This window comes from Hippocampus guttulatus, chromosome 21, assembly GCF_054856545.1.
Source record: "Hippocampus guttulatus isolate MCC_2025c chromosome 21, RoL_Hgut_1.0, whole genome shotgun sequence".
Taxonomy (NCBI): domain Eukaryota; kingdom Metazoa; phylum Chordata; class Actinopteri; order Syngnathiformes; family Syngnathidae; genus Hippocampus; species Hippocampus guttulatus.
The window spans coordinates 8334627-8358898 of NC_141281.1; the positions used below are offsets into that span (position 1 = coordinate 8334627).

Genomic DNA, 24272 nt, shown 5'->3' on the forward strand with positions numbered 1-24272 from the left:
GTCCCTTGTGTCAACTCAGTTTTCTTCGTACGACTCCAGTATCACAAAAAATAAAATTGTCTCGGGGGCAGCGGGTCTACAATCGCGGACCGACGAACTTTCGGAGGTGTTTGTGTACGTGTGTGTTTGTGTCGAACCAACCTTTCCGATATAAAGCGGGTCCAGCCCGGTATACTCCTCCAGGACGAAAAACTGGTTCCACACCCAACCTCGTTTGACCCTCTGAACCCTCGGCGTGTCGTCTGCGTGATTACCCAGCAGGCCTTGTGGCAGGATGCTCATCACGCAGAGCGTCACGTACAGCCACGATCCCAACCGGGGTTCCATTTTGAACTCCGCTGACCTGGTCCTCTTTTTAATCCTCTTTTCTTCTGATGGATGGTTGACGGTGGTCATATATCTGGAAACAATGATTGGAGTTGTTAAAAATAGCAAGCACCGGACATTCTTTGGTCAATAACTTTGACATTATAGGTCATAGATTTCAAATTTTCCCCACGTGGGTGGATCATAAATCTGACTTGAAACTTTTGCTTCGCAGCGCCTGCCGCCTCCGTGCTTTGAACATCTGCTCGGAAGGTGGCAAAAAAGGTTGGCGAGGTGGGAGGGCCTTTGTGACACTTTTGTGAGGCCGATAGACTGCCGGACTCCATGATGCATTTGCGAGAGCCGGGCGCTTTTGTGCCACTGTCTGCAGACTCTCTCAATCTGCCAGCTCGTTCCACCATTGTCCCCACCATTCTTTGGGGGGGGGGGGGGTGATTGCTTTGTGTGCGTACGGCGGGCGGCATGGCTGACATTTAACCTCACCGCTCACCACAATGTAGCCAAATTTGCTTCCACTCCGCCCCCACCGTGAGGTCACTGCTTTCGGAGGCGATGCACGTTGCCCTCAACTCATCGGGCACTTGTTTAAGAACCAGCAGCTGCCCGAAGATGAAGAGGAGGAGGGTGGGGGGGGGGGGGGTGCATCATATGAAGGAGCTTAACTTTTCCCACTGCATTCCGATACACTTGCGACGTCAGCTCTCGAGGCCAAAGAAGGAAAAAAAAAATAGCAGTTTTGTTTGATGTCTTAAAAAGGGCAAATGAAGCAGGAGGCGATGCGGGGAGAGCGCCAGCATCTGCCGGGAGGGGAATGATGGAGGAGTCTCAGCGCTGCTCCACCTGCTGCTCCATTAAATGAGCCGGCAACAACAACAATTCGTCATTAGCGGATCATGCTAGCAGTCCGTAGACTTTAGGCTAACTGCGACTTCATCGATATGCGTCACCACAGAGACGTCGCGTCTAGGAAATCTCGATTTTACAAAGTTTTTGGGTTATGTTTCGGTGCAGATCGTTAGAGCAGCGGGGATTCATATTTTCTTTCCCGTTTACAAACATAGCTGTCATCATTTTTTAATTTTTTTTTTTTCAACATTTTTCATTTCAAACCCCCCAAAAAGAAGAGTCAGTTCAGTTTTGGTTCACATCTGGATAAAAGTGTGGCTACACGTCCCCCCCTCCAAGTTCTCATTTGAAAACATTGAACAAATTTGATATTCACTGATGGATGGATGGATGGATTTATATTTACCGCAATTTCAAACTCAAAAAGCAGAACCATGTTATGTTTAGTTTTTGCGACCAAAATCCGGATTAAAAAAAAAACCGGCACGATTGGTGGATTTTTTTTCTACATTTGCCAAAATGTCATGATTTAGGGATTTAAAAAATATACATATATATTTTGCTTAATTTCTCCAAATGGATAAAAACTGGGATAATTTTTTTGCAAATGCAGCAAAAATTGGGGATTTAAAAAAAATACCAAAATTAATTAAAAAGCAGACATCTAAAAACATAATGACGTATTTAATATAATTAAAATGTATTAATTTATTTAGTTGTTAAAAAAAAAAAAGCATATGAATGTTGTCCAATAGAAAGCATGCGGATTAGAGGAGGAGTGTCTGTATTCGGAAGTTGTGCCTTGGTGGAGGTCCTGCACTCTCCCCGAGTTTGATTGGCCATGAAATCGGATGAGATCTCCAAAGTCATCTCAGTGTGTGTGGCACAAACGTACAATTTGGTAATGTGAAGCGCAATCGGGTGTTAATTTCACAGTGGCTGTGTTTCCACCATACGTTCACCTCCCATGCAAAAAGAATCCCCCCCACACCGTGGAAAAAGGCCCTTTCAAAGTGGGAGGACCCGTGAAAAAGGTTCCCCCACCCTTCCCAACCTCCTCCTGCCTCCCTCTGGCTGGTTGAAAGGTCACGGCCAATTTGTTAAGCACAATCCATTTTACATGCCGGGTCCTTTGGTACGAAAGTAAAGAATTAACAACCGGCGAAAATGACGGATGCGCGCCTGTCCCGTCAACTGATGGGTGCCTTGTGTCCCAATACTTTTGCTGACATTTTTTTGAAAAGGCTTCGAAAGCCTGAATGGGTGGGGGGGGGGGGGGGGGGGGGGGGGGGGGGAGTCCGGGTTTGACTCCCTCGCTCATAGCCCGGCGGGTTCATTCAGCGCTCTGCAGAACGCCGTAAAAATAGTCCCGTCGTTTACGAGGAAACTAAATCACACAAACTGGCGGCGGTCCCGGGCGAGGGCGATGATGTCATCGGGCATAAACATCAAGCGGGGAGAGTTTGCAATCAACGTCGGGCAAATTAAGCCACGCATCCGTTCAAATTAAGTCAAACGACATCAGCGAGAGTCAACGATTGCTGTCGGTTGATTTGCAAATGCCGCTAGGGGAATAACAAAAAAAAATGTCTCAAGGCTTCAGGGCTCAACCTTAGTTCTGAGTCTTTCCACCCCCCCCCCCAAAAAAAAGCAAGTCATCAGAAGAAAGTAGAACCTTGGCACAGGTTGAGATTTTGAGGTCAGAATGCCAACGGGAGTTTGCGCGTGCTTGGCATGGCAACTCAGCAGACCATCTGACAACTTCCAACACGCCCCCCCACCCCCCATAACACCCACACAAAAATTCCACGAGGTCAGGCCTACCAACATGAAATGACATTTGATTCAATTCAGAAATAGATTCTATTTTTTCTTTCCTCAAATCAACTGTCAAATTAGAAGCCCCGCTTCAGCACTCGCGACACATGGTGGACAGTTTCGATTCCTTTCTGTGACACTTCCAGTCTCTCTGGAAATGGAATTAAGTCCAGAACCAAAGTATCTGGACTTCTTTACTTCCCACCCCATGCAACAGTTGAAATGCAAATGAGCTATTGAAGAAAAGTAAAAAGGACAAAAGGGTCTCCGGTGCCGCCCCCCCCCCCCCCCCCCCCCCCCATGTGCGACATCACAGAACAAACGGTTCTCGTCTTACCTTCTTCCTCTACAACTCTGCCTCGTTTCTGCTAGTTTATCTCCTGTCCAAGCAAAGTCACTTTGAGTCGCCGCTCCTTTTGGCAAATTTGTCGGACTGGCCGCCTTCCTCCCCGTCTGCACGCTCTCTTGTGCCACATGGAAGCTGGCGTTGCTTATCTGGGGAGCCAATCAGAGCTGAGTGCCAATTGTCCCGCTTGACGCCCCCCCCCCCCTTCCCCCCCCGCTAATGCAGGCATCCGGAGAACTCAGAGGGAGGGAAGGACTGAGGAGGAGCAGGGAGGGGCGGAAGATGGTCATTGACAGCAGAATAGAGATTAAGGGAGGGGGGCGAGTTTTGAAATCAGGCCTGATATTTTTCACCCTGAAATTTGATGACTTTTCCTAAAGTGACCCAAAATACACAAACCGGTCACGGGTATAAACTCCTTTTTACTCTTTGGCTTGTTGTTGTGCGACTCCATTTTTTTTTGGTTCCACATACCGCACTTTGGAAACAGCGGTGGTGGTTTTAAAGTGCTCGATTAAATCCACCAGAGTTGAGCCGAGTTGAGTTTGTTCGGGCTTTGGCTACAAAGGCAACAAAAGTGTGACTTCGGCGTCCTGCTTTATCGCAGCTCAAGGCGAGGAAATTGTTCGGTCGACGTTGCGGTTGCGTCGCTCGCTGTGCGGCCGGCTTTAATGAATCCTGCGGAGGAATTCATGAGCATAAAAGACGAAGCTTCCTATGTTACCGCATCCGTGGCCAGTCAGGGGAACAGCAATTAGTTTTCCAAATTGCTCAAAAAAAAAAATGTTGAAAAATGAGACGATGATGACAAATGGCGACGGGAGTAGGGGGCGGGATTGGGCGGCGGTCACGGAGATGTGATCCGTGTTTGGGGGAGAAGGCGATGGGGGTCTCGCAGAGGCAATCGCGGAATGAACGGCGCCGCCAGAGAGCGGGCGACGCCGCATTCCTTCTCGGGAGAATCATATCGGAGAGGCGATGGAGCGTGTTGGAAGTGAAATGAGAATATATTAGAGGGGAACGGGCGGCTGCGTGCACGCCTTCTTGCTTTTCATTACACACTCGCGAGTGTTTAAATATTGGATTTACTAAAGTGATGGAAAATTCCACTTGCTACACAGGAGCCCCCCCCCCCCTCACACCCCCCCCCCCCCCCCCCCCCCCCCCCCCCCCACACACACACTGAAAACTGTGGAGGCAGATGGGGAAAACTTAACTATGTTTCTTCCTGGTTCAACATATTGTTTTTCTTCACCTGAAACCCCGCCCCCTCCCATGCCCCTCCCACCAGCCTTTCCTCCGTTATTCCAACTTTTTGGTGCTTTTTTTTTTTTTTTTTAAATGCTGAAAAAGGTCATCAGATTTCAGAAAACTAGTCCAATCAAATCACATTAAACGGAATGTAATTCACTCCTGAACCATTTTAATGAGATAAGATTAAACTGAAAGGTCCTGCCATGTTCTTTTGAAAAATAAACGATGGCACACACAACATGAAATCGATTTGAATTGAAAGGCCGCAACCAATTTAAAAAAACCTGAAAAAATCATGTAATTAGCTCCAGAGCTAGTTTCATTTCTTAATTGAATTAACTAAATGGAAAGGTCCTGATCCAATTTAAAAAAAAAAAAAAGGAAAATTATATTACATGAGATTTAATGAACATGACTTATTAAAAAAAATTCATTGACAAAAATCCTTTTTTTTTTTTTAAATCAAGTGAAAAATTGCACAAACTTGATTTGAATTGGAATTAACATGTTGCAAGCTTTCTTTTGTTTTGAAATTCACACTTACATTCATTTGAGTTAGAGCCTGATCTACTTTTCTGTCACATTTTTCAACTCACTTTTTTCAGAAACTGGATTGTAACACGTAACAAAATTAAATTAAGTTACTTTAAAGGGACCTTACCCTCTTGAGAAAAAAATGTCATAAAATTCCATTAAAGTAAATGATCCATTCTTTTATTTTGAAATTGATAAATTGTGAAACTGTCAAGTGCCATTCATTTTGTTGAACTAAGAGGTCCTGATCCATTGGAAACAACTTTTGAAAAAAAATTGAATAAAATCACAACTGAATGAGCTCCTTTTTTGTCAACATCAATACGTCCCCCCTGTTCTTAAATGTCTTTTTCCTCATGTGGCGGCTCATTCTTCAACCCCCCAACCTCTCCCCCCCACCCCAACATCTTTGTCCGTGCTCAGGACCCGAGTCAATCTGTCAGCGGGTGCCTGAGCAGCCCCCCACCCACTCCCACGGAAGAAAAGGCAGAATGGGGGGCCCCCCCTCTGGCAGCAGCTTCCATCACAGTGGCAGAGCTGGATAATAATTGGCAGAACAAATTGAAGCTAAAAGGCTTATGGAACCGCTTTGAAAGTCTGTTTTACTGGAGGAGGAACTTGGGGACAGGGTTGGGGTGTGGGGGGGATATGTGGAAAACAAGGCCCTGAGGGTCCACCGCACAAAGGCGCAGAACCGCCGTCGAAAAAGATTGGCTACAGTGGCGTGGCGCAAACTCGTGGACTTTGGTTTGGGGCTAATATGCGAGATGTCGAACGGACACGCTACTTTCACGGCTGGTGTCTTGTTGGCCTCCCCCTTAAAGCTTCCTTCAAGGCCCCTGCATGTCAGGTCAGCTCGCCGTAAATCCACCGCCTCCTCTGGTCCCTCGTGAAAGCTAATTTTACGCTCAATACTCTTAAAGCGGAAAAATTGTGGAAAAGAAGCAGCACCAACTCATCCAACCCCCTGATCCTCCAAAAACAAAAAATCATAGCTTTTCAGTCTGTGAACGTAATGCTAATGCCTTTGTTTGAGCAACAGAGTGAACACAAACAGTATTCACAGTCATGTATTCTTTATCCTCTGTGAAGAACAACTAATAATAGTACCGTACTGATAAACTAAGAGGAGTTGGGATAAAAATTCATTCTTTTTAATTTGAATTCATTCTGTCGTGAATATACTTTTATTTTGGTGGTGCTAAAGTATTTTTCCTCACTAAAATAAATCCAAGCAAAATTGCGGTGTGTTACATGTTATTAAGAAACATGATAACTCCTAAACGCCCCGGCCCCGCATCATATGCCTGTTTTAAGCAGCGCAGGCTGTGAAGTCTGCAAAAACTGGACTCTGCAAACTTTGGGGGAAAAAAAAGAGAATGTGCAAAGCGCTCTTTGTTCAAACGAGTTAAAAGTATAGCACAAAAGCAGACAATTGTATCTTTTTCAAGGAGCAAAGTGAGGCAAGCCCTTGCTACCATGCTAGGCTAATGAGCTCACGGGGGACGCTTAGCGAGCAGAGAGCGGTTTTGGTTGCCGTGTTTGATGAATAAAAAGGTGCAGGATAACAAGCGACGCTCCGGGAAGCTGCGGCGTGTTCGCGCAAAATAGCGACTGAGGCTTTTCTTTTTTGGGGCGGGGGAGGGGGGTAACTTAGTTTTCATCTTAAAGATAGCGTTTACACTAGCCTGACAGGCGTTTTGACTGGGAAAGTATCTTCGGATCTTGAACGCAAACAGATCATTTTCTGTGGTTGCTGGCATAGTCTGGACCATTTCCCGTGGTGTTCCTCAAAGGTCCGTCTTAAGGCCCATTTGGAATTCTTCATCTAAGCAAATTTGAAGGGATCTCATGTCGCTTGTATGCAGAGGATTCTTTGTCGCCGCTCCAAAAATGAAGCAGTCACTTTCAGAGACCTCAATCGCCAGCCTCCTCCATACTTTGTAGATCTCAGTGCTCATTTTGGGCGTTTGGCTGGGCACCTCCAAATATTAGAAAACCTTTTGGATCGGAAGCAAACAACCCGCCCTCACTTAGCGAGCCTACGTACCACTCGGCTGGGGTCGCCGCCAACGCCATGAAGAGCCCCGCGCGTGAAAGAAGGTTACGCTGGGGAGGAACTAAAGCCTCCGTGTCATCTCAGATAAGAAGCTGAGCGCTCGGCCCCTGGTGCCCCACGTTAAAAACGTCACGGAGATGTACAAAAGTGTCTTTACTAAATCGCAGTGGTGGGAAGTAACCAAGTTAAAGTTTTTTTTTTTTTTTTTTTAGGTATTTGATTTCGTGGTGACTCCCTACATTTGAAAACTTTCTACTCCTTATTTGGCCCAAATAGGCTTTTTAGTATTTTTCAACCTCCGAGTAAGAAGACATGACGGTAAAAAGACGTAAATGGATTTTTTTTTTTTTTTTTTTTGCAAGAAAGTGTCTTTGCTGTTGTTGTTGTTGTTCTGGTGCGAGGCAGCAGTGGGCCAAAGCGGCAACCTTTTCAGAAATTGGGTGGCTCGAAACTTTAATTGTGAGACATCGCAGTTGGCACAAGGTCAAGAGAGTGAACCGTGACATTAAGTGGCATCATGTGACTTCCTGCTGGCCGGCTTGGCCTCAGACAAGCTGCTTCTTTCGGGGGAACCTTCTCCATGTGACCTTTTCATCCCGCGTGTGTGCGTGGCGGGGTATTGACTTTCATTCCGCCACGTTAAGCTTCCATCGGCTACGATGGGGAGGGGGAAGAAGAGCGGCGGGCGCCGGGGGATGAAAGGCTCCCAGGGTCGTTTGATGTCGTACGTCGACGGGGATGAGCCGACGGGAGCCGAGGTGACGCGGGGCCTCGGAGCGGCGCAACCGCGGACCCTTCTGATATTTTGCCTCATACCCCCCCGCCTCCCCTAATGTCGTCATCCCCCGCCCTCCGCCACTCCTGTTTTCAGTGACCCTGGCTTGCGCCAGCACATCTGAGTGAGCAAAGTGACTTTTGAAGTGGCTGCCTCGCTACGTGTTGCGACTGATGCAAGGCAAACACAGCGAGTGGCTCCATTATGGATGCGGCTTTAATATTTATTAACCTGCAACTCAACACATGAGTGCCTTCACTCACTCTGACAAGTGAGGTTGCGCCGGTGGTGGCGGTGGCGGGATTACAGCAGCCCACCATGAAGATGTCATTCAAACGCTCAAGGATTATTGTCTTTTTCGAGACGATCGCTCATGCAATATACGTCAATCCATGACGACTGTTTTTTTTTTTTTTTTTTTTTGTCATACCAAGAAATGAAGGAGCCAAACAAATAAGCATAAGGCGCCATGCTCCGTCCAGGGTGTAGACAAAAACACTTGGCAATTGATCGCCCGTTTAGGCCTGTTTACACTTGGGGCTCATTTGGGCGAATCCCCTCGTAGGAGTGCGTCAATGTACAAGCTCTGGAATTTGCGAAAAATGTCTGCTACAAATCAAAATGGCCGACCTCCCATTAAATATTGATCGTGGGTCCTTGAGACTTTTTCCATGCATCCTTTTCTGATATTCATGTCTACCCAATTTTATGTTCACAGGTTGATCTCGGGTCAGGGACTCTATATTTCGAAGTCTGGGATTGTGCTCTGAACCGCAAAAATTCTTCTAGAGGGATATATTTGACAAAGTTGGGGTGTTCTGCGGCATGTTGAGGTCTCCCCAAAGTGCAGTTTCATTTGCCATCAGGCTGGCATGAAGTTTGAGAGTTGCGTCTGGCACTCCAGTCTCACATGTGAAATATCTGGAACACGCCACACAGCAAGCGTCCATTTACTAAATAAATAAGCAGGGCGTTGTGAAAGTACTACCTCCAATCGTCCTCCTCGCCCCCCCCAGGGAACGGAATGAGACATCCACCCTTGAATGGACTCACTATCTTGCGGTCTCTGGCGCACGGGTCAGCAGGTCGGGCCCCGAGTCACTCGGCAGAGTCAATTGAACGCCAATTTAGAAGCCAGCGCGCATGCTTCATTACATGTTTGGCATGCAAGGCGGAAGGGGGGTGTCTTTACCTGAAACACAGCAGATTAACGTCTCGCTGTGTCGCTTTGTGTACGTTTGGACTAGTCTTGAGCCGCTGATCACAGGAGGAAAAATGGTTCCGCGGGGTTTTGAACAGTGACACCGTCTGACTGTCGGCGCCGCTCTGCCTCACCGGCTTTAAACAAACCTTATCGGACTGCTTCCTTGAAAGGGGCTTTTGAACCTTTTTAGTTTCAAAAGCGCACGTAAGGTGTTCTCGGCAAATTTAACCTGCGCCAACGATATCCTCGTAACACACAAACAGCCACCATCAAATTATGCACCGCCCATTTTATGCGTACGCATAAACAAGCCGTCTGATATACACACGCTGATGATTAATCCTTTAAAATGTATTTTTATTTGCAACTGTACGCCGCAGGTACCCGTCTTGCGCCTATCTCGAGTCACCCTCTGACCTCGTCCGGCTCGGGCTCCCTCAAAAGAGCATCAAATAGCCGCAGCTCATTCCGAATGCTCTAGTTCGCGCTCTGACCGGAACAAAGAGATCTCGAGGTCGCCGCATTCAAGTCGACTCGGGCATCCAGCGCATTGAAACATTCCAGGTGCATAAACAAGCCACGTGTAAGGGTGGGGGAGCATCCGTCACTCAAAAAAGTCCCAACTCAACAAAGTCTTTATTTATACAAAAACACGAGCTGGACGGTCAGAAGTTTTCTGACTGGAGTCTGACCCTGATGGGCTGTTGTTTGGCAGGAAGGAAGCGTGAAGGTCTTTTGACCTCAATTCCGCCATGATGACTGATCCGCAGCCACAGGAAATTACTTTTGGGCACTAGGGCCATTCGAGTTGGTGTTATTTATTGAGTTAGTTAGTCAGGTATTTAACTCACGGACGGATTCTTTCGGCAGCCGTTCAATGTGCATCCCCGCGTGACGCTTAACAACAACAAAATAAAGGTCGTGAACCCTTTTTACAAAAGTGGGCAGCGTTGCCAAATTAGCGATTTGGTGTTGTTAGCAAGTTTTTCTGATCCGCATAGCGAATGTTTTTCAAGACGATTAACTCGAAGAGGAAGCACTTGTCTTCACATTATCCGTGAAGGAAAAAAAATAATATTTCGAAGTTGACGTAGGTTAAAATTGAAGTGAAGACCCATTGACCCTTTCTTTGTCAACTCACGTGACACCTCGGTCGCACATGTGAGCGTCAAAGTCACGGCAATCCGATTACAGTCGAAGGATTCACTCATTCCCCCCCCGCATAAAAAGCGTCAGAAAATCAGGACAAAAGTCGCGGCTGACCTTCCGACCGATCGCCTAGCTGACTCTGTGCCGATGTGACACTTCTGGGGCTAACGTTGGAGAGAATTACCCTTGTGACTCATCTGGCGGCATAATGTGACACTGTAACTGTTGCAGAAGTGACACCCCCTCACGTTTTTAAAAAAAATTCGATTCAGGTGAGGGAGGTGCAGATATGTAATCTTAGGGTGTCGGCAGGAGTGTTTTCAAGACGGAAAGATCCACGAGGGCTGTTTTAGATCGGATTTTAGTATTGCAGTCATTACAAAAAAAGAAGTCATGAGCGCAACTTAAGCGAAAAAAAAAGATTGGAAAAATTTAACACAAAAATAAGTCAGACAATTAATTAATGAATTATTTTAATTTTTAAAATAATTCTCAATTTTTTTTTCTACTAATACATTAGTGGCAAATTTGCACTCATACAATTTCACGTCACAAATTCGCATTATGTCATAGGAATTTTGTCATAAATCGAGCGCCCGCTGGTATGACCTTACGAGCTGTCCTAGCTGGCAAAAAAAGTTTCAAAGTCGAGTCCCGGAGAGCCTACGGGTCGTATTTCGTGAAGCTCTCCCCTCCTGAACCCTTCCATGCCTGCAGGTATAGGTAAGCACACCGCTCGCTACGTTCGAGCACACGATGCGCGGCTAATATGCAGCTGTCTGACCCCATTAGCTTTAGCGTTAACGTTCCCCGCCGAGCCCCTCTGCTCCATCAGAGGGAATTTCTGCTCGGCTGCACACCGGCCCGCGTTGACGCTGCTTGACGGCGGGAAAGTGAGAATGCGGATTGGATCTGAGAGCTGCTGAAGCTCATGTGCCAGACTCCCCTTGGCAGGAGCAAGACTGCAGTGCTTCCTCGCTGACGCTTCTAACGAGTTTCCTTGTATACACAAGACGATGGAAGTATCCATCTTACATCGATCTTGCTTTTAGTAGTACATAAAAAAAAATCGCGTTTTAGCTGGGGGGTAGAGAACATATTGACTGTAATTTCTGAGGAAAAGCTAACTGTTGTTGCTAATTTTGTCCACTGGAGGGCGCAGTGACAACTACTTTGATCCATCTCTTCCAAGTTCGCCTTCCTGGGTCAACGGGGCGTCACTTTAAAGATTTTTTTTTCCAGTCAGAAGTCGAACTTCCCGTGAAGCGGAACAAAAGGCAAACAAACAAAGCAGCCGGCCGGGGCGAAGGCTCGGCGGTGTTGGAGGTGATTGGATATTTTCTCATTCATTAGCCTAGCTATAATCTGCGGCGGCCTCTGAGAGCAATAAGCAATTATGCCGTGTTTATCCCCGCGACTCCGACAGAACTAATCTGCTCTCAACAGCCAGCGCCGGAAATAATGAAATTAATTACGACAATGAATGCGACTGGCGGAGAACGCTAGAAACGTAATTAGCCGTATTGCTGCTTCCCCCCTCCACCCCCAACCCCCTTGTCGGTCGGGATAAATGTTACGCTACCTTTTCATTCTTCATCATAACAAGAGGAATAGTCCTGATTTGGGCTCATCATCATCTTCGTCATCCCGCTCAATCAAATCACGGGCCGCAGTGACCTCGCAGGAGGCAGCATGACCAAGAAAGGAGCTCTTCAAATTTAAAGCCGAATAATTTCGTAATTGCGCATTAAAACTCTCTGAGTCACAACTTTACAAACTATGATTAAAAACAACCTTGAATATTTGAGAAAAAAAACACTTGAAGCGATCAGAGCAGGAGATGATTCGCAAAAATAAATCGAAAAAATTGGTCAATCATGAGGAGATGGACCAAAAGGTCTGAAACTGCTCGTTTAGAGCTTAATGCGGCAATTTTCCAAGATCGATCGAAACAATCGAAAAAAAATGGTAGCCTCCCGTGGTCAGTTTCAACTAGACGCATGAGATTTGGTAGGCATAGTGTATGTACCATGAGTAGACCCACAAAAAAAATCTCATGTTTTGAGGACACAGGAAGGAGGCCATATTGGTTCTAAGTGGGGTCAATTAGACAATTTCCAGGAGTCATCGAAAAGCCTGTGTCTTCGCAACAGGAAATTTGGTTGATGTTTTTATCATGTTGACCCACAAAAAAAGCCTCAAGAAGCCTTATCTTAAAAGCCACAAGAAGTCGACCATTTTGTTTCGAAGCAACTCAATTTGGCCTTTTCCATGGATCCTTGAAAACGGGTCTTATCAATTTTGTCCCATTGCTACCAAATGTCTATCACGTTGACTCCCCAGAATTTGTAATGCTAAATTGCCAAAAATCATTGCGTTTTCCCGAAATCTGCTTCTCAGCTCAGACGAGCCTCCGGTTTGAGGGGTTGTACCGCCACCTGTTTCTTTGACACACACTTGTTAACCTGCCGATGTGCCTCCGTGTGGACAAATGTAATGAATCATTCAACAAAACCGATGCGCAACGCCCGACAGCTGCTATATGAGACGCCAAAGCCGTAATAGGAGTCACGCTGCGCCTCTGCCTCCAGTGCTGTACATCAAGTTCAATAGGCAGTCGGCATGTACAACATGACTGCCTTCAGTGTACCCACTTCCTGCTCCAGTTTCAGAGCCGCGGGGGGTGGCGGGCTTAATGGGGGACGGGGGGGATCTTCCTTTCAGGGCTGAACAATTTTCACATGGACACGGACACTTGCCCCACTACTCCAGACACAAACGTCTTTTTGTCTTGAGATGATTTTCATACACTAAGTGATTGTTCCCGAAGCTTCTTATTAAATTCAAAGTCACCCGAGGCTAACAACCATCCTCCTCCCAGCCTGGGGCCTCTCCCAGGCATCAAAACAGGTCCTGTAAAAGTGTGAAAAGCAGCACATGAATAGAACAAGTGTGCATCATGCGCCGCTATCATGTAATTACGTTTAATGGAGAGTGTTTTGAATAACTCTGGAGCCATTCAGGCTTCTTGAACGCGTTTTCCATTAAAGACTCAAATTGCTCCAAAGCCGCCTGGGTCGTTTGTGTGTGCATCAAAAAAAAAAAAGAAAGAAAAATTGGCGCAGCGGCGTACACCTCTCAGGTGCAAAAGCGTTGCGCTTTTGTTCGCCCTCGTCGTGTCTACCCTGTGCTCCAATTGAGCTGCAATTCCCAAGTCAGCTTTGCGATCGATTTACACACACACAAGCATTTTGACTGTCAGCGTGAATCCTGAACTTCTTCGAATGACACATCTTAAATGTTGCTCCACTTGATTCCGTGTCAGCTTTCACATGCTCACAATTTGATTGTGATGTATTTCAGGGTATCTGCAGTGCTCGGGAAGCCACATTTAAGACTTTTTAAGACCCTTTTAAGACCACGTTGATCACAATTTATGCCTCCCCCTTGCCCAAATATGACTGAGTGATATGGGTTCAGTTTTGTGGCATTCCGATTTACACACAGCTTCTATTTTTTTTTGTTTTTTATTCATCTGCTGGTGCGGAAAACAAACAAACAATGATAACGCCAGCTCAGTAATAATAATACTAATACCGCAGTCAGAGCATCTGCCCCATCCATCAAGAGGACTAATAAGCCGCCTCCTTTTTTCTCATCCTCCTCCTCCTGCTCCTTCTCGCTGCGGCGTTTGTGATAAACACGCGTTGAGACATGCAGACTCCCACCCGCCGATACAATCGACCCCCTGACAGATTGCCTAACCCCACTTCGGAGACCCCCCCCCCCCCCCCACACACCTCTGGGATGAATTACCCACAGCTCCAAGTGCCAACAATTAGCTAAATAGGCCGAGGATTGATCGATGACAAGCTAAGTGGGGGGGATCGACTGTCTGTTGAGGTAAATATAAAAGACGTCGTGTTGACGGGGTGTTAAAAAGTCAGCTACGACACATCAATGTCTTCATTTCGGATTGGCCTACCCTACCCAATTTGCTAACCGTCCTCTTGCGGCAGCAAAAAGTTCACGCTGCAAAAAAACAAATTGGCATCGATTCCACGTGAGAGCAACTGAAAACAAAATGAAAATGGGATCATTTCATACAATATGAATGTAGTTATCAAGCTGATAAGCAGATTGAGGACGTTCGCAGTCACAACAACAAAACAAACAAACAAAAAAACGTTTCTGGAAAAAAAAAATCGGTTCAATGCAATCTCGTCATCGTCAGTGTGACAATGACACATGGCAGCTGAGGTGCGTCGATATTGGTTGGCATGGCAGTAAAGATGATTTAACGATCACTTTCATGTCAACCAAGAATAAAAGTAACCCCCCCCCCCCCACCCCCGCCCCTTACCCCAGCTCATTTCCAATCCAGCAGACTTCCACATGCCTGCACCACAAGCCGCCTCCCCGCCTGCCACCGAAAACTTCAGAGACATCCCTTTCACATAAATGTCGTAAATCAGAGTGCAGAGCCGACCCGGGGGGGGGGGGGGGGGCAGGTGGCTGTCACGTGGATTGGAGCGGCGCAGCCGTTGGAAGAAGATAAATAGAGATGCTAAACGTGGTGCATGGATCCCTATGGAGGGATTACGTTTGGATGAGGATAGACATGTCTGAAAAGACACAGGAAGTCTGCCATTTTGGTTCAAATCAAGCCTTTTTAGGGTCATTTCGCGTCATCGTCTCCACAACTTTCTCAGCCGCAACGTGAGCTGCCGTTTGTTGTCAGCAGACGGACTCTTTAGTTCCTTGCAGAAAAATAACCCAATGCATCGTTGTCAACATGAAACATGACATCTCGTGTCATGTTTTCCTGCCATTCAGCCCCTCGGAAGCGATTTAAGAAGCGATTTATCTTTATGATGGCACGCCGGCTCAGCGTCCCTGTCTTCTGTCTTCAAGGTGAACTCTATCATGAATAATATGCCGAATATTCAGAAAAAAAACATGGCATACATTACGCAAGCAATTTATTCAACCATCATGTTCGAGTCTTCACAGTGTCCCAAGGGTAAACAACATAAGGCCTTGCGACTAAATGTCCCACTTCTGACACCATTTTGTCACTAACACAAAGTCAAAACTCTGTTAGAGTCAAAATTGCTATTTGAATAATATCTAGTTGACCAGGATAGGCTTAAAGATGATTCTGGCAAGAAGGAACACCAACCATACAACAAAAGCAGCATAGACGCATCTATCCCAACACGAAAAATGGGCAAGGTACAGTACCACTTCAATTGCTTGAAGTCCGGTTATTTAAATCAGGTTTAGGCTAAAACATAAATTATATTTGCTTTCAAATTTGGGCATCTCTGAGAAAAACGTCAAGCACCAAAGGGATGGGCCCTTAGACTTGACCCCTGAGGGACACCGCAGGAAAGGGGTACAGACTGCCAACAACCACAAAAAAAAGATGTATTTCAGTTAGGGGGAGGGGTAATATTCAATTATGTAAACTCCTGGTTTATTCATATTTAGTAAGATTCACTCCCATGGAAATTTTCCAACTTTGAAAAGTGGCATCATTTTGCAACCTTTGTCAAGTGTGATGATTTAAGAGTCCTGTCAGGCTTCCTCCGGAGAGCCATGTTTATGATATGAGGCAACAGAGGAACTGAAGCCGAAGCGATTGCATCTCAATTGGCTCTGGGAGCAAGTGAATAATCGTAAAGCCATGCTGAGTTTTCCAGGTGACGTCGGTCGGATCTGTGAGTCAGTTGAATCCGAACGTTTGCAGACTGCCGGCATTGGGCCTCCATGCTTCAGTAGGCGTACATGCTCCTTAAATAGGCTGATGGGTCAAACACTCGCCTAGCGGACCTGCGGGCATGGAGGCCAATTACGCGTGTTCTGCTCTGCACAAACACCTCCGTGTGTCTGCAAGGAGAAGCGCCGGCCTCTTGTTTAAACAGGGGAAATATGTTTGCTGTGTGGAAGGTGTGGGAGGACAGATTTGTATATCTTTTTTTTTTTTCCTTCCCCTGCCGCTCTCCTCATCAGTCTCATCCACTCTGACAAGCTTCCTAGCGAGCCTGTTCAGAGGGCTTTCTGCATGGGCTCCGAAGAACACGTGAAAAATCAATGAGGTTTAGATAAGTTGGCTATCAATCCTGACATCTTCTCTTCATCTTCTCCTCCGCTCCGCAACAGAACAAACACAGGCCTGCCAGACATTCTACTTTGTCTTGCCGCTTGTACGCATCACATCAGAGCGTGTCGACAAGGAGGCGGGGGGGGGGGGGGATTACGCCATACGCGTTGGGAAGGCGGATTGTGGGTAATTCTGCAGGCTGCCCCCTTGGCTGAGATCCGAAATGTTTTTGAAAGATTTTTTCCTCGCTCTTGTTTTGTGCTCCCCTTTCACAATGGCCACCAAAACCTGAATTTTACCGGCATGCTGTGCCGTGGAAATGGGATAGAAATCGAGACTCTTGATTTGAACTCACTCAAAAAAATACCCCCCCCAAAAATCTAATTTTGATTGAATTCTTATGCTAACAATCCATACAAGACTTAGCCATTCCCCAACATAGAAAGCTTGTCTCTCACTTCCACATAATTCCTAGTGAGTAAATGTACAACCTTCCTATTAGAAAGGGCTTGGCGGACATCTTGTAACATGTTCAGTTGTTTCAATATGCTTTGCCGCAATCTTTTGGCATGTTGACGTCAAGGAACTACTGTACGTTGAAGTTAGTTGAGGAGCTTCATTTCGACAAAGTCATGCTTTGCTCACATGTTGTGGCATCGTGAGACAAGCCACCCCTGCAAATTTGGTGGCTTCCAATTTCATATCAGAAAGCGGAGTTCAGACCAGTTTGACATCTGACAGAAACTTTGCGTTGAGAGCGATTGTTGCTACCCACGAAGCTTTTGTTTTCACGTGGGGAAATTTCGAATAACCGTTCGAACCTCTGATTGGCCAATTTCTTCTCGTCAGCCCCTCCCATCAGGTTACCGCCGATGTGTCCCAACTATTTACTCCCACACCCATGAGTTTGCCTGGAGCAGTTTCCCTTCTGTCAAGTGTGCCAAGCTGTCATTGTGTTCATTGAGTTCATCTTCTCGTGTCGCGGTCGCTGAAGGAGGGTGGACCCCAAGTGCCAGCTCCTTCCTGGCAGACAGTGAAAGAAGCTCTCTGTTTTCACAAAGAAAAAAAACACTCAGGAGGTCAGCACCAGCGGCAAGGAATGACATACCAGGAGGAACACAATGCTCCCAAAAACGGCGATAATAGGCTTAGGGGGTGTTCCATCTGCTCATCGCCTCAGGTTCGCGACCTGGGTGATGTTGTTTTTGGACTCGCTCTCTCTCTTTTATCCTGTATACGGAGTCCATTCGAAAACATCTCGCCAAGCTTCAATCGCTGACCTCTAAGTAAGTCCCTTGTTGTTTCCTTTCTGAAGTTCGAGTGTGAAATAAGCAGAAATAAGCCTGAACGGACACCGGGATGAATTGAACACAAAGACGGCAAATGAGACCAGGTGAAGCCAATCGGCACTGAATCCTTGAGGAAAATCTTGCTCAGGTGGTAGAGTAATTGTCAACCCAAACCTACAAATATCTTGTTGTACTGTCCAAATGACTACTTTCCTATTGGCCTCTTCGGGGTTTTGTCACCGTATTGTGAAGCAAACGTTTGGGAAGCAAACGTGTCCCAACATGACAGTGACGGCAAACCCTTGTGAGGGTTCCTTGTCACCAGATGTCGCCATATGCTGCTGACCGGTCCCGCACGCCTTGGGGACAATTGACTGGGTGCGCAGGCTAAACCGCTGCAAAACGCAAAGCTATTATCTGATTTGCTGAGGTGGGATGAACTCGTCATGTGGGATCTAATCACTCCGTTGGCACTCTCGGATTGTTTCTCGCAGCAGCAGTCAAGAAAGGAGCGCTAGCCCCCCCCCCCCCCCCCGAAATGTCACGGCTCGCCTTTTTGTCTCAACTTCCACGTCCCTGCCATGCTCTGGTCTGCTCGGCTGCGTTTCCCTCATGGACCCCCCCGCCCCATGCGACGCCCTCAAGGTGCCGAGCGTGTCGAGAGCGGCAAAAACAAACAAAGCGCCCGCCGAGCGACCGCTCGCGTCTCGGTTTGTTTGTGTGCATGAAATTGGGATTGCGATTGTTTAGGCTTTCACTTCGCTCGCTGATAAAGTCTTACCGTGAAGGAGGCGGGTGTTTATTTCTGTGCTTTCCTGCCGTGCAAACCTGAAATCTCCCCGGCGCGGATCACAAAGCGCAGCGGTCTTCTTTAGCTTATTCTTTCTGCTGCTCATTGCTCCGTGAGAATTCGCCATTAACCTTGCCGTCAGGAGAGGGGGTGGGGGGGGGGGGGGGAAATCTTGTAACTTTTTTGAAGGTGACAATGCTGGGTGTGTTACAGGATTTCACGCCCAACTACTTTTTAGAAGTTCCATTCAATTTTGCCGACTGTCATGGGGCATTGCATTTTGGTGTGGCTAAATGATAATTTCTTTTTTTTTTATTTTTTACTTAGGATTATGCATACTCTGTTTCTGTGGAAGGTTTTTCTATGGCAGCTTCATCCTCCACCCATCGGACATTCTAATTTGGACTGGTGACATTTTTGACTGTGTTCGGCTCGGTGGCACGAGCTGCGGCATTTCCTAATGACCATGTTTACTGATTTATGGGGGGGTGCTGAAAAAAAAATCACACAGTAGAAGTAGTCGTAGGATGACTGAAATTTCCCTCGACCCATTTTCTCTTTTTGATCCTTGCTGTCATCTTTAAGGAACTATGTTGAATCGAGTTGAGGAGCTTCACTTGTACAAAAATGATGCTTTGCTGCCATCTTGTGGCCTCTATAGGCAATTATTATTTTGGGAGGGAACCACATAAAGACAGCAAAGCACTACTTTTTTACGAGAAAGGGTTATGGCCTGATTAAATGAAGCTCCTCCCCTTGGTTCGACATAGTTCTGATTTTGGGCAAAATGCGAGGAACACCCTGTCGTGGTCGCCTTTCCATCACCGGACAACATTTAGATCGACGTTCACATCTATGGACAATGTTGGGTCTTGTCTACTGTCCTCATTCGTCTCGTCCGTGTGCTTCCCCTTCCTGCAGAATCTCTGCAGTGAAAGTTGCCAGGTTGTCCTTCGAGGGGCGGAGTCTGACGAAGTCTCTCGACAATGAAAATTTAGTCTGGCTTCTCTTCCATTGCTGTGTTTTCTTTATATTTGTTGCCTGAGTGTTCACGGCATGCAGGCGCACGCTCCCGACCCTCGCGCAGGTCACAACTTCCCCGGCTACTCTGCGTTAATTTAACTTAATCTGCGGAAGAGTCTGGGCAAAAGATGAAGCTGATTGCTCACCAGAGACCTTCATTTATTTTCAGGGGTGGGGGAGTCAATTAGAAAACTTAAATAGGCAAAGTTTTACAAAGTTAGCGTGTTGATTGCACAGGCTTTCTGTTGTTTTGCGACGAGTTTCCTGGGCAGTGTAATCACCTCCCTAATATGCGCTCCCTTTTATCCCGACACTCGCATTAATCAAGTGGTGCCGCTGAGCGAGAGCGGATGATTGCGACAATAAGTGGTGCGTGTCATCCAAACAGCCATTAAGTGTTTGGACACTACACCTTCATTAGGGGGCCGACCGGGCCGCCGCGCTGTTTGACGCGAATTCCTCCCTCCCCGTTGATCGTACACATTCTGGAAATGTCAAGCGGGTCAAAAAAGTCACAAATGAAAATTTTGCTCCTTCGGTATGAACCAAACAATCGAGCGGCGTGGCTACAAAGAGAACCTGCCCTATTTGCGAGTTTGGATTTGGCCAGTCCTGGAACTTTTCTGACACACCTCAGAAAAATTAGAATGCGGACATAAAAACTGCCGGCAGCAGAAACATGGCAGATTAAACTCGTCTGTCTGCCTGAAAATTGTCCGGAGAGGGAGACTAACGGCCGCTCCACGGGCTGATGGCAGCCATTCCGTCAGAGAAGATTGAGGAGGCATTGCGGAGATGGTCCACATCGTCCATAAATCATGTTGACAATTGACTTGAAATGCAAGTCTGCCATAAACAGCCGATGTAGGACAACCCCCCCCCCCCCCCCCACCCGACCCCCCTTCCACCAATACCCACCAGCAGACTCAAATAAAATGACAACCCGATGCATCGTGCACGACCTGCGATGCAACCTACGCTTTTCAATTAAAGCGATAAAGGGGATTTTTTTTTTTTTTCGCCCAAGTTACATTTTTATCTGTGTTCCTTCCCCCCCTGCGATACGCCGCTTATCTCCGCCAACAGCCCCCGTTTTGTTTGACGACTTGATGAGTAAATCTCTTTTATTTTCCACACCTGCGCTATATGACAATATGCCTTTACAAAATGTTTGCCTTTGCACGGATAATAACGCTCCCCTTTTGATGGAGAGAGCTCTTCATCGTTGAACAATGCGCCGCTACCTCGGAGTTCCAACAGCAGAAATATTACGCGTGACAGTGAATGCTTTACTATCAGGCCACGAACCAATCGCAACTCAGCGCACATTCGGTAGCAGACTGAAGACGAAATCGTTTCTAGAGACTGAAAGAAGTTTCATTCGGAAAATCAGGGGCAAGCCAAACCACTTGAAGCGATAAATAACTTGCAACATCCAATCTTTGTAATCTAAAGATTTGGTCTTTTTTATTTTATTTTATTTTTGACTGAAATTGACAAAAGTGCCTTTGGGCTCGCATGATAAACATCATGTGACCAAACCCAGATGAGTCGTGACATTTACAACGCAAGCCCGAGGGCCACGAATGGGGTGGGGAGGGGGTGGAGTGGGTAACCGCCGCATCTGTGTACAAATGATTAAAAGTCAATTTTCCATAATCGGGCCCCTTTTTCATAAAGTTCAGCGTGCCTGTTTTGTCTTAACGGGACAGCGCAGACGCGTTGATGAGTGATGTTTCGCAGCAGCGGGGCATCTGAGCTTCCGGCGGCTCAGCATGTGGCGTTTGTGTGCGGCTTCCGCCAGATGTTGACTCGAGCGCCGCGCGGATGACAAACTTTGACAAATCCGCCATCTAACACTCGGCGGGGTTTCACTTTGCTATGTTTGCACGCGCCGCCCCTGCCTCGCATGTGGCATGCCACCCTCCCCCGCGCGTCAACGCCAACCACAAAAAAAGTCCGTGCCTCTTTTTCTAATCAAAAATAGTATTCGTAGGTTAGTCAGAACTAAATACACAAATGAATGTGACAAATATTACGCAACTTTTGATGATTTCGATTTTCTGCGGGCCAGATTGGGTCTGGATCTGCATTCAAAACTCAGGACAGCTCCATATTTTAAGAAACGTTCTTTCGACATGTCTCCACGCCGACTTGAATGAATAAGCAGGAAGTGAATCAATCCCAATTAAGTCAGCAGCGGTGGTCCCAGTGTCCCTTTCTGGATGTAATTACTTCATGTAATAGACAGAGCCACCGCGTGCGTCACTGATTGCTTTTTTTTTTTTTTCAAGCCAGCCGCGAATCATTTGGCGAGCTTGCAGTCCGTTGCGGCAGCTGCTTCATTCAAATGGAAACTTACAAATGCGCAGCAGCCTTTGAGGAGTTCGTAGCCACTTGATCAAAATAGGGGGAAAAAAAAAATTACATTTAAAAACACGGGGCTGTGTCCGTTTGGGTCTGTTTGGTGAGACCAAACACAAAGTATCAAAACGTCTCGAACCTCACAAAAGCACTTGAGTGCCCTTTTCAAACGTCTTTCGAGCACTCCAGACGAACGTTGATGTTATTTTTTTGATTCTTGTGCAGGAGTTGCAACATGAGGCCGGAGGTAAGTTGATCCATCCTCAGCCTTCAAAGCTTCCATACAAAGCTCACAAAAAAAAAACAAAAAAAAAAACACCACACCGCTTCATCATTGTGCCCGACAAAGCCTGTTTCATTCGCCATCACCATGACAACGTGCGCGACACCACGCCGCGGTGTACAAAAAACAAAAGAAGCATCAAAGTAAGCCGACGCAACAGGAGTTTCATGGCAGGTGTGCAGTCACCTGTAGCGCTGCCTTGACTAATGAATTTCATTTGTTCTGAAACTCAAATCGTCCTTCCCAATTAAAATGACTGGAAATGCCATTAATGTGTTCCAGCTCACCGAGAAAAACGGCACGGGACAAAATTGTGCTTTTTAACTGTAAACATACACGTGGTAGTAACGCTTAACGCAATCTATTGTCAAATTTTAACATAATGAAAACAACATAGAGAATTTGCAAAGTCTCTTTGTGGGAAGAAGAAGCCTAAGAAGGCAAAAGTTCATCAAACAGCAAAGGCGCTTGTGCACCCACTCCGACTCCGACTCCGAATTCGAGGCAAGTAAAGTTGAAGATGTTTTGGATCAACACATTTTCAACTTTATGATGCATCCTTCCATTTTCAGAATTTTGGAATTGTGAGGCGGACGTGCTAATCGTTCTCATTGAAAAGATTCAGAATAGGACCAGTTTCTAAATGCCAAACCAGGTCGGATTTTTTTTTTAGTCGTCAATCTTCTCACCATGTAAACCGGGTCTAAACTACATAGCTTATTCGCACTTGAGCCTGATCCCAAATAATTAGCGAGCAGAAGAAAAGCGAAAATGTGGAATCCGCGTGACGCTAGTTGACGAGTGCGCTGACCCTGCGTGGCTTTACGAAACTCCTGTTTAGTATTCAACGCGAAGCTTCGGGGGAAAGTGTTGATGCAACAACAGCATCTCTGGGCCAAGTGAGTCCTGCACGGTGGGGGGTCAGTTGGGGGCAGGTGGGGGTGGGTTGTGTGCGGGGTCACGTCGCTGCCTCATGAATCGGCTGCACAATGAAATCTTTCTCCTCCGCGGCGGCGGACTTGGCAGAGCTTCCCGGTGCTTCGGAGGGTGCAAAATAGAAATTCTGCGCCACCCCCCTCACCCGCCGTGGTTACTGAGCTCCTGACCGCCTCTTCTTCCCTCCTACCAACCCACCGCCGCCCCCCCATCAACCCACGGATACATTCTCCATCACTTTCTCACACTGCTGAGGCTCATCTTGGGACAACATCAGCAAAAATAAGATGGTGTTACCTTCTTAGAAGTGGACGCTCAAACTTCTTTTCCTCTTGTTTCTCTCCCAAAAAAAAACAACAATCTTGGAAAAACAAACCAACAGCACCTCCTTCTTCTCTCATCGCTCCTCAAACGTGAGGTGAGGTAAATTTCGAGAGGGGGGGGGAGGTAGAGACTTCCTCTCGCCGCCTCGCCTCCGCCTGCACTGACTGCCTTCCCGGCGCTCCTCATCCTTCTCCTGCCCTCGCCCGCCCTCCTCCTTCCCTCGCCCCCCCCCCCCCCCCACCCTCCCGTAACCCTGCTGCTGCTGCTTTGCCTCATGAACGTTTTGACACGCCAATTGAATCTGAAAGGCAGCAAATTAACCTGTAGGATTGGAAATTCACTCAGTCCCCCCCCCGCTCACTTTCTCCCACTTTTCGAGATTCTTAAGGCTCTCCCTCACCGCCACATCACAGAGACCCCGTCGAGAGGTGCAATGGCACCTCGGCGTGGTGCTCGATTGCTTTAGCGGGCCGTGCAAGACCGGGCATGACAAAATGAACAAACATGAGCATTAAACAGAAATATGTTTGATGAATAAGTAAATGTTTGCTACCGGCCGGCCCTCCTCTGATCAATCATTTATCGAGCGCAAATGAGTCGAGTTGCTGAATAAATTGAATCATTAGGCGTCGACTCACTCTTCGCCAAGCTCGGAAAGAAAAGCGCAAATATGGTCGGGGGCGAGCGTATGCAAGTCTCGTTTTGTAAACAGATCTTGATTGGCTCATTGAAATATGCATTCCGATCCTCACGATCCTTTTACGTCCGTCGTAAGTTGTCCGTACGAGCCCTGGACTTCAATTATGACACCCGGAAACTTACCAAACATTGACAAGCCTGTGATA

General features: G+C 46.9%; 2 protein-coding genes across 11 annotated transcripts in view; one reads left to right on the top strand and one right to left on the bottom strand.

Annotated features, from left to right (window-relative positions):
- The window catches only part of LOC147187003 (cadherin-20-like), a 29959-nt gene extending 6361 nt beyond the window's left edge, over positions 1 to 23598 (bottom strand). The window contains exons 1-2 of one of the 2 annotated variants that reach the window (XM_086101568.1): positions 23401 to 23598; positions 142 to 400 (exon numbers count right to left, since the gene is read on the bottom strand). In XM_086101568.1, the coding sequence (XP_085957694.1) occupies positions 142 to 400; positions 23401 to 23504 (363 nt within the window). In that variant the 5' untranslated portion in view covers positions 23505 to 23598. Of the gene's footprint in view, positions 1 to 141; positions 401 to 3328; positions 3460 to 23400 lie in introns of those variants that run through there. The other variant, XM_086101569.1, reaches the window with a different exon arrangement.
- Positions 1 to 24272, top strand: part of rnf152 (ring finger protein 152) — a 45544-nt gene that overhangs the window by 7732 nt on the left and 13540 nt on the right. The window contains exons 7-8 of one of the 9 annotated variants that reach the window (XM_086101577.1): positions 22110 to 22131; positions 23486 to 23521. The exons of 7 other annotated variants lie outside the window; for them this stretch is intronic. The gene's annotated coding sequence lies outside the window, so the exon portion shown is untranslated. The remainder of the gene's footprint in view (positions 1 to 22109; positions 22132 to 23485; positions 23522 to 24272) is intronic. One more of the 9 variants, XM_086101578.1, reaches the window with a different exon arrangement.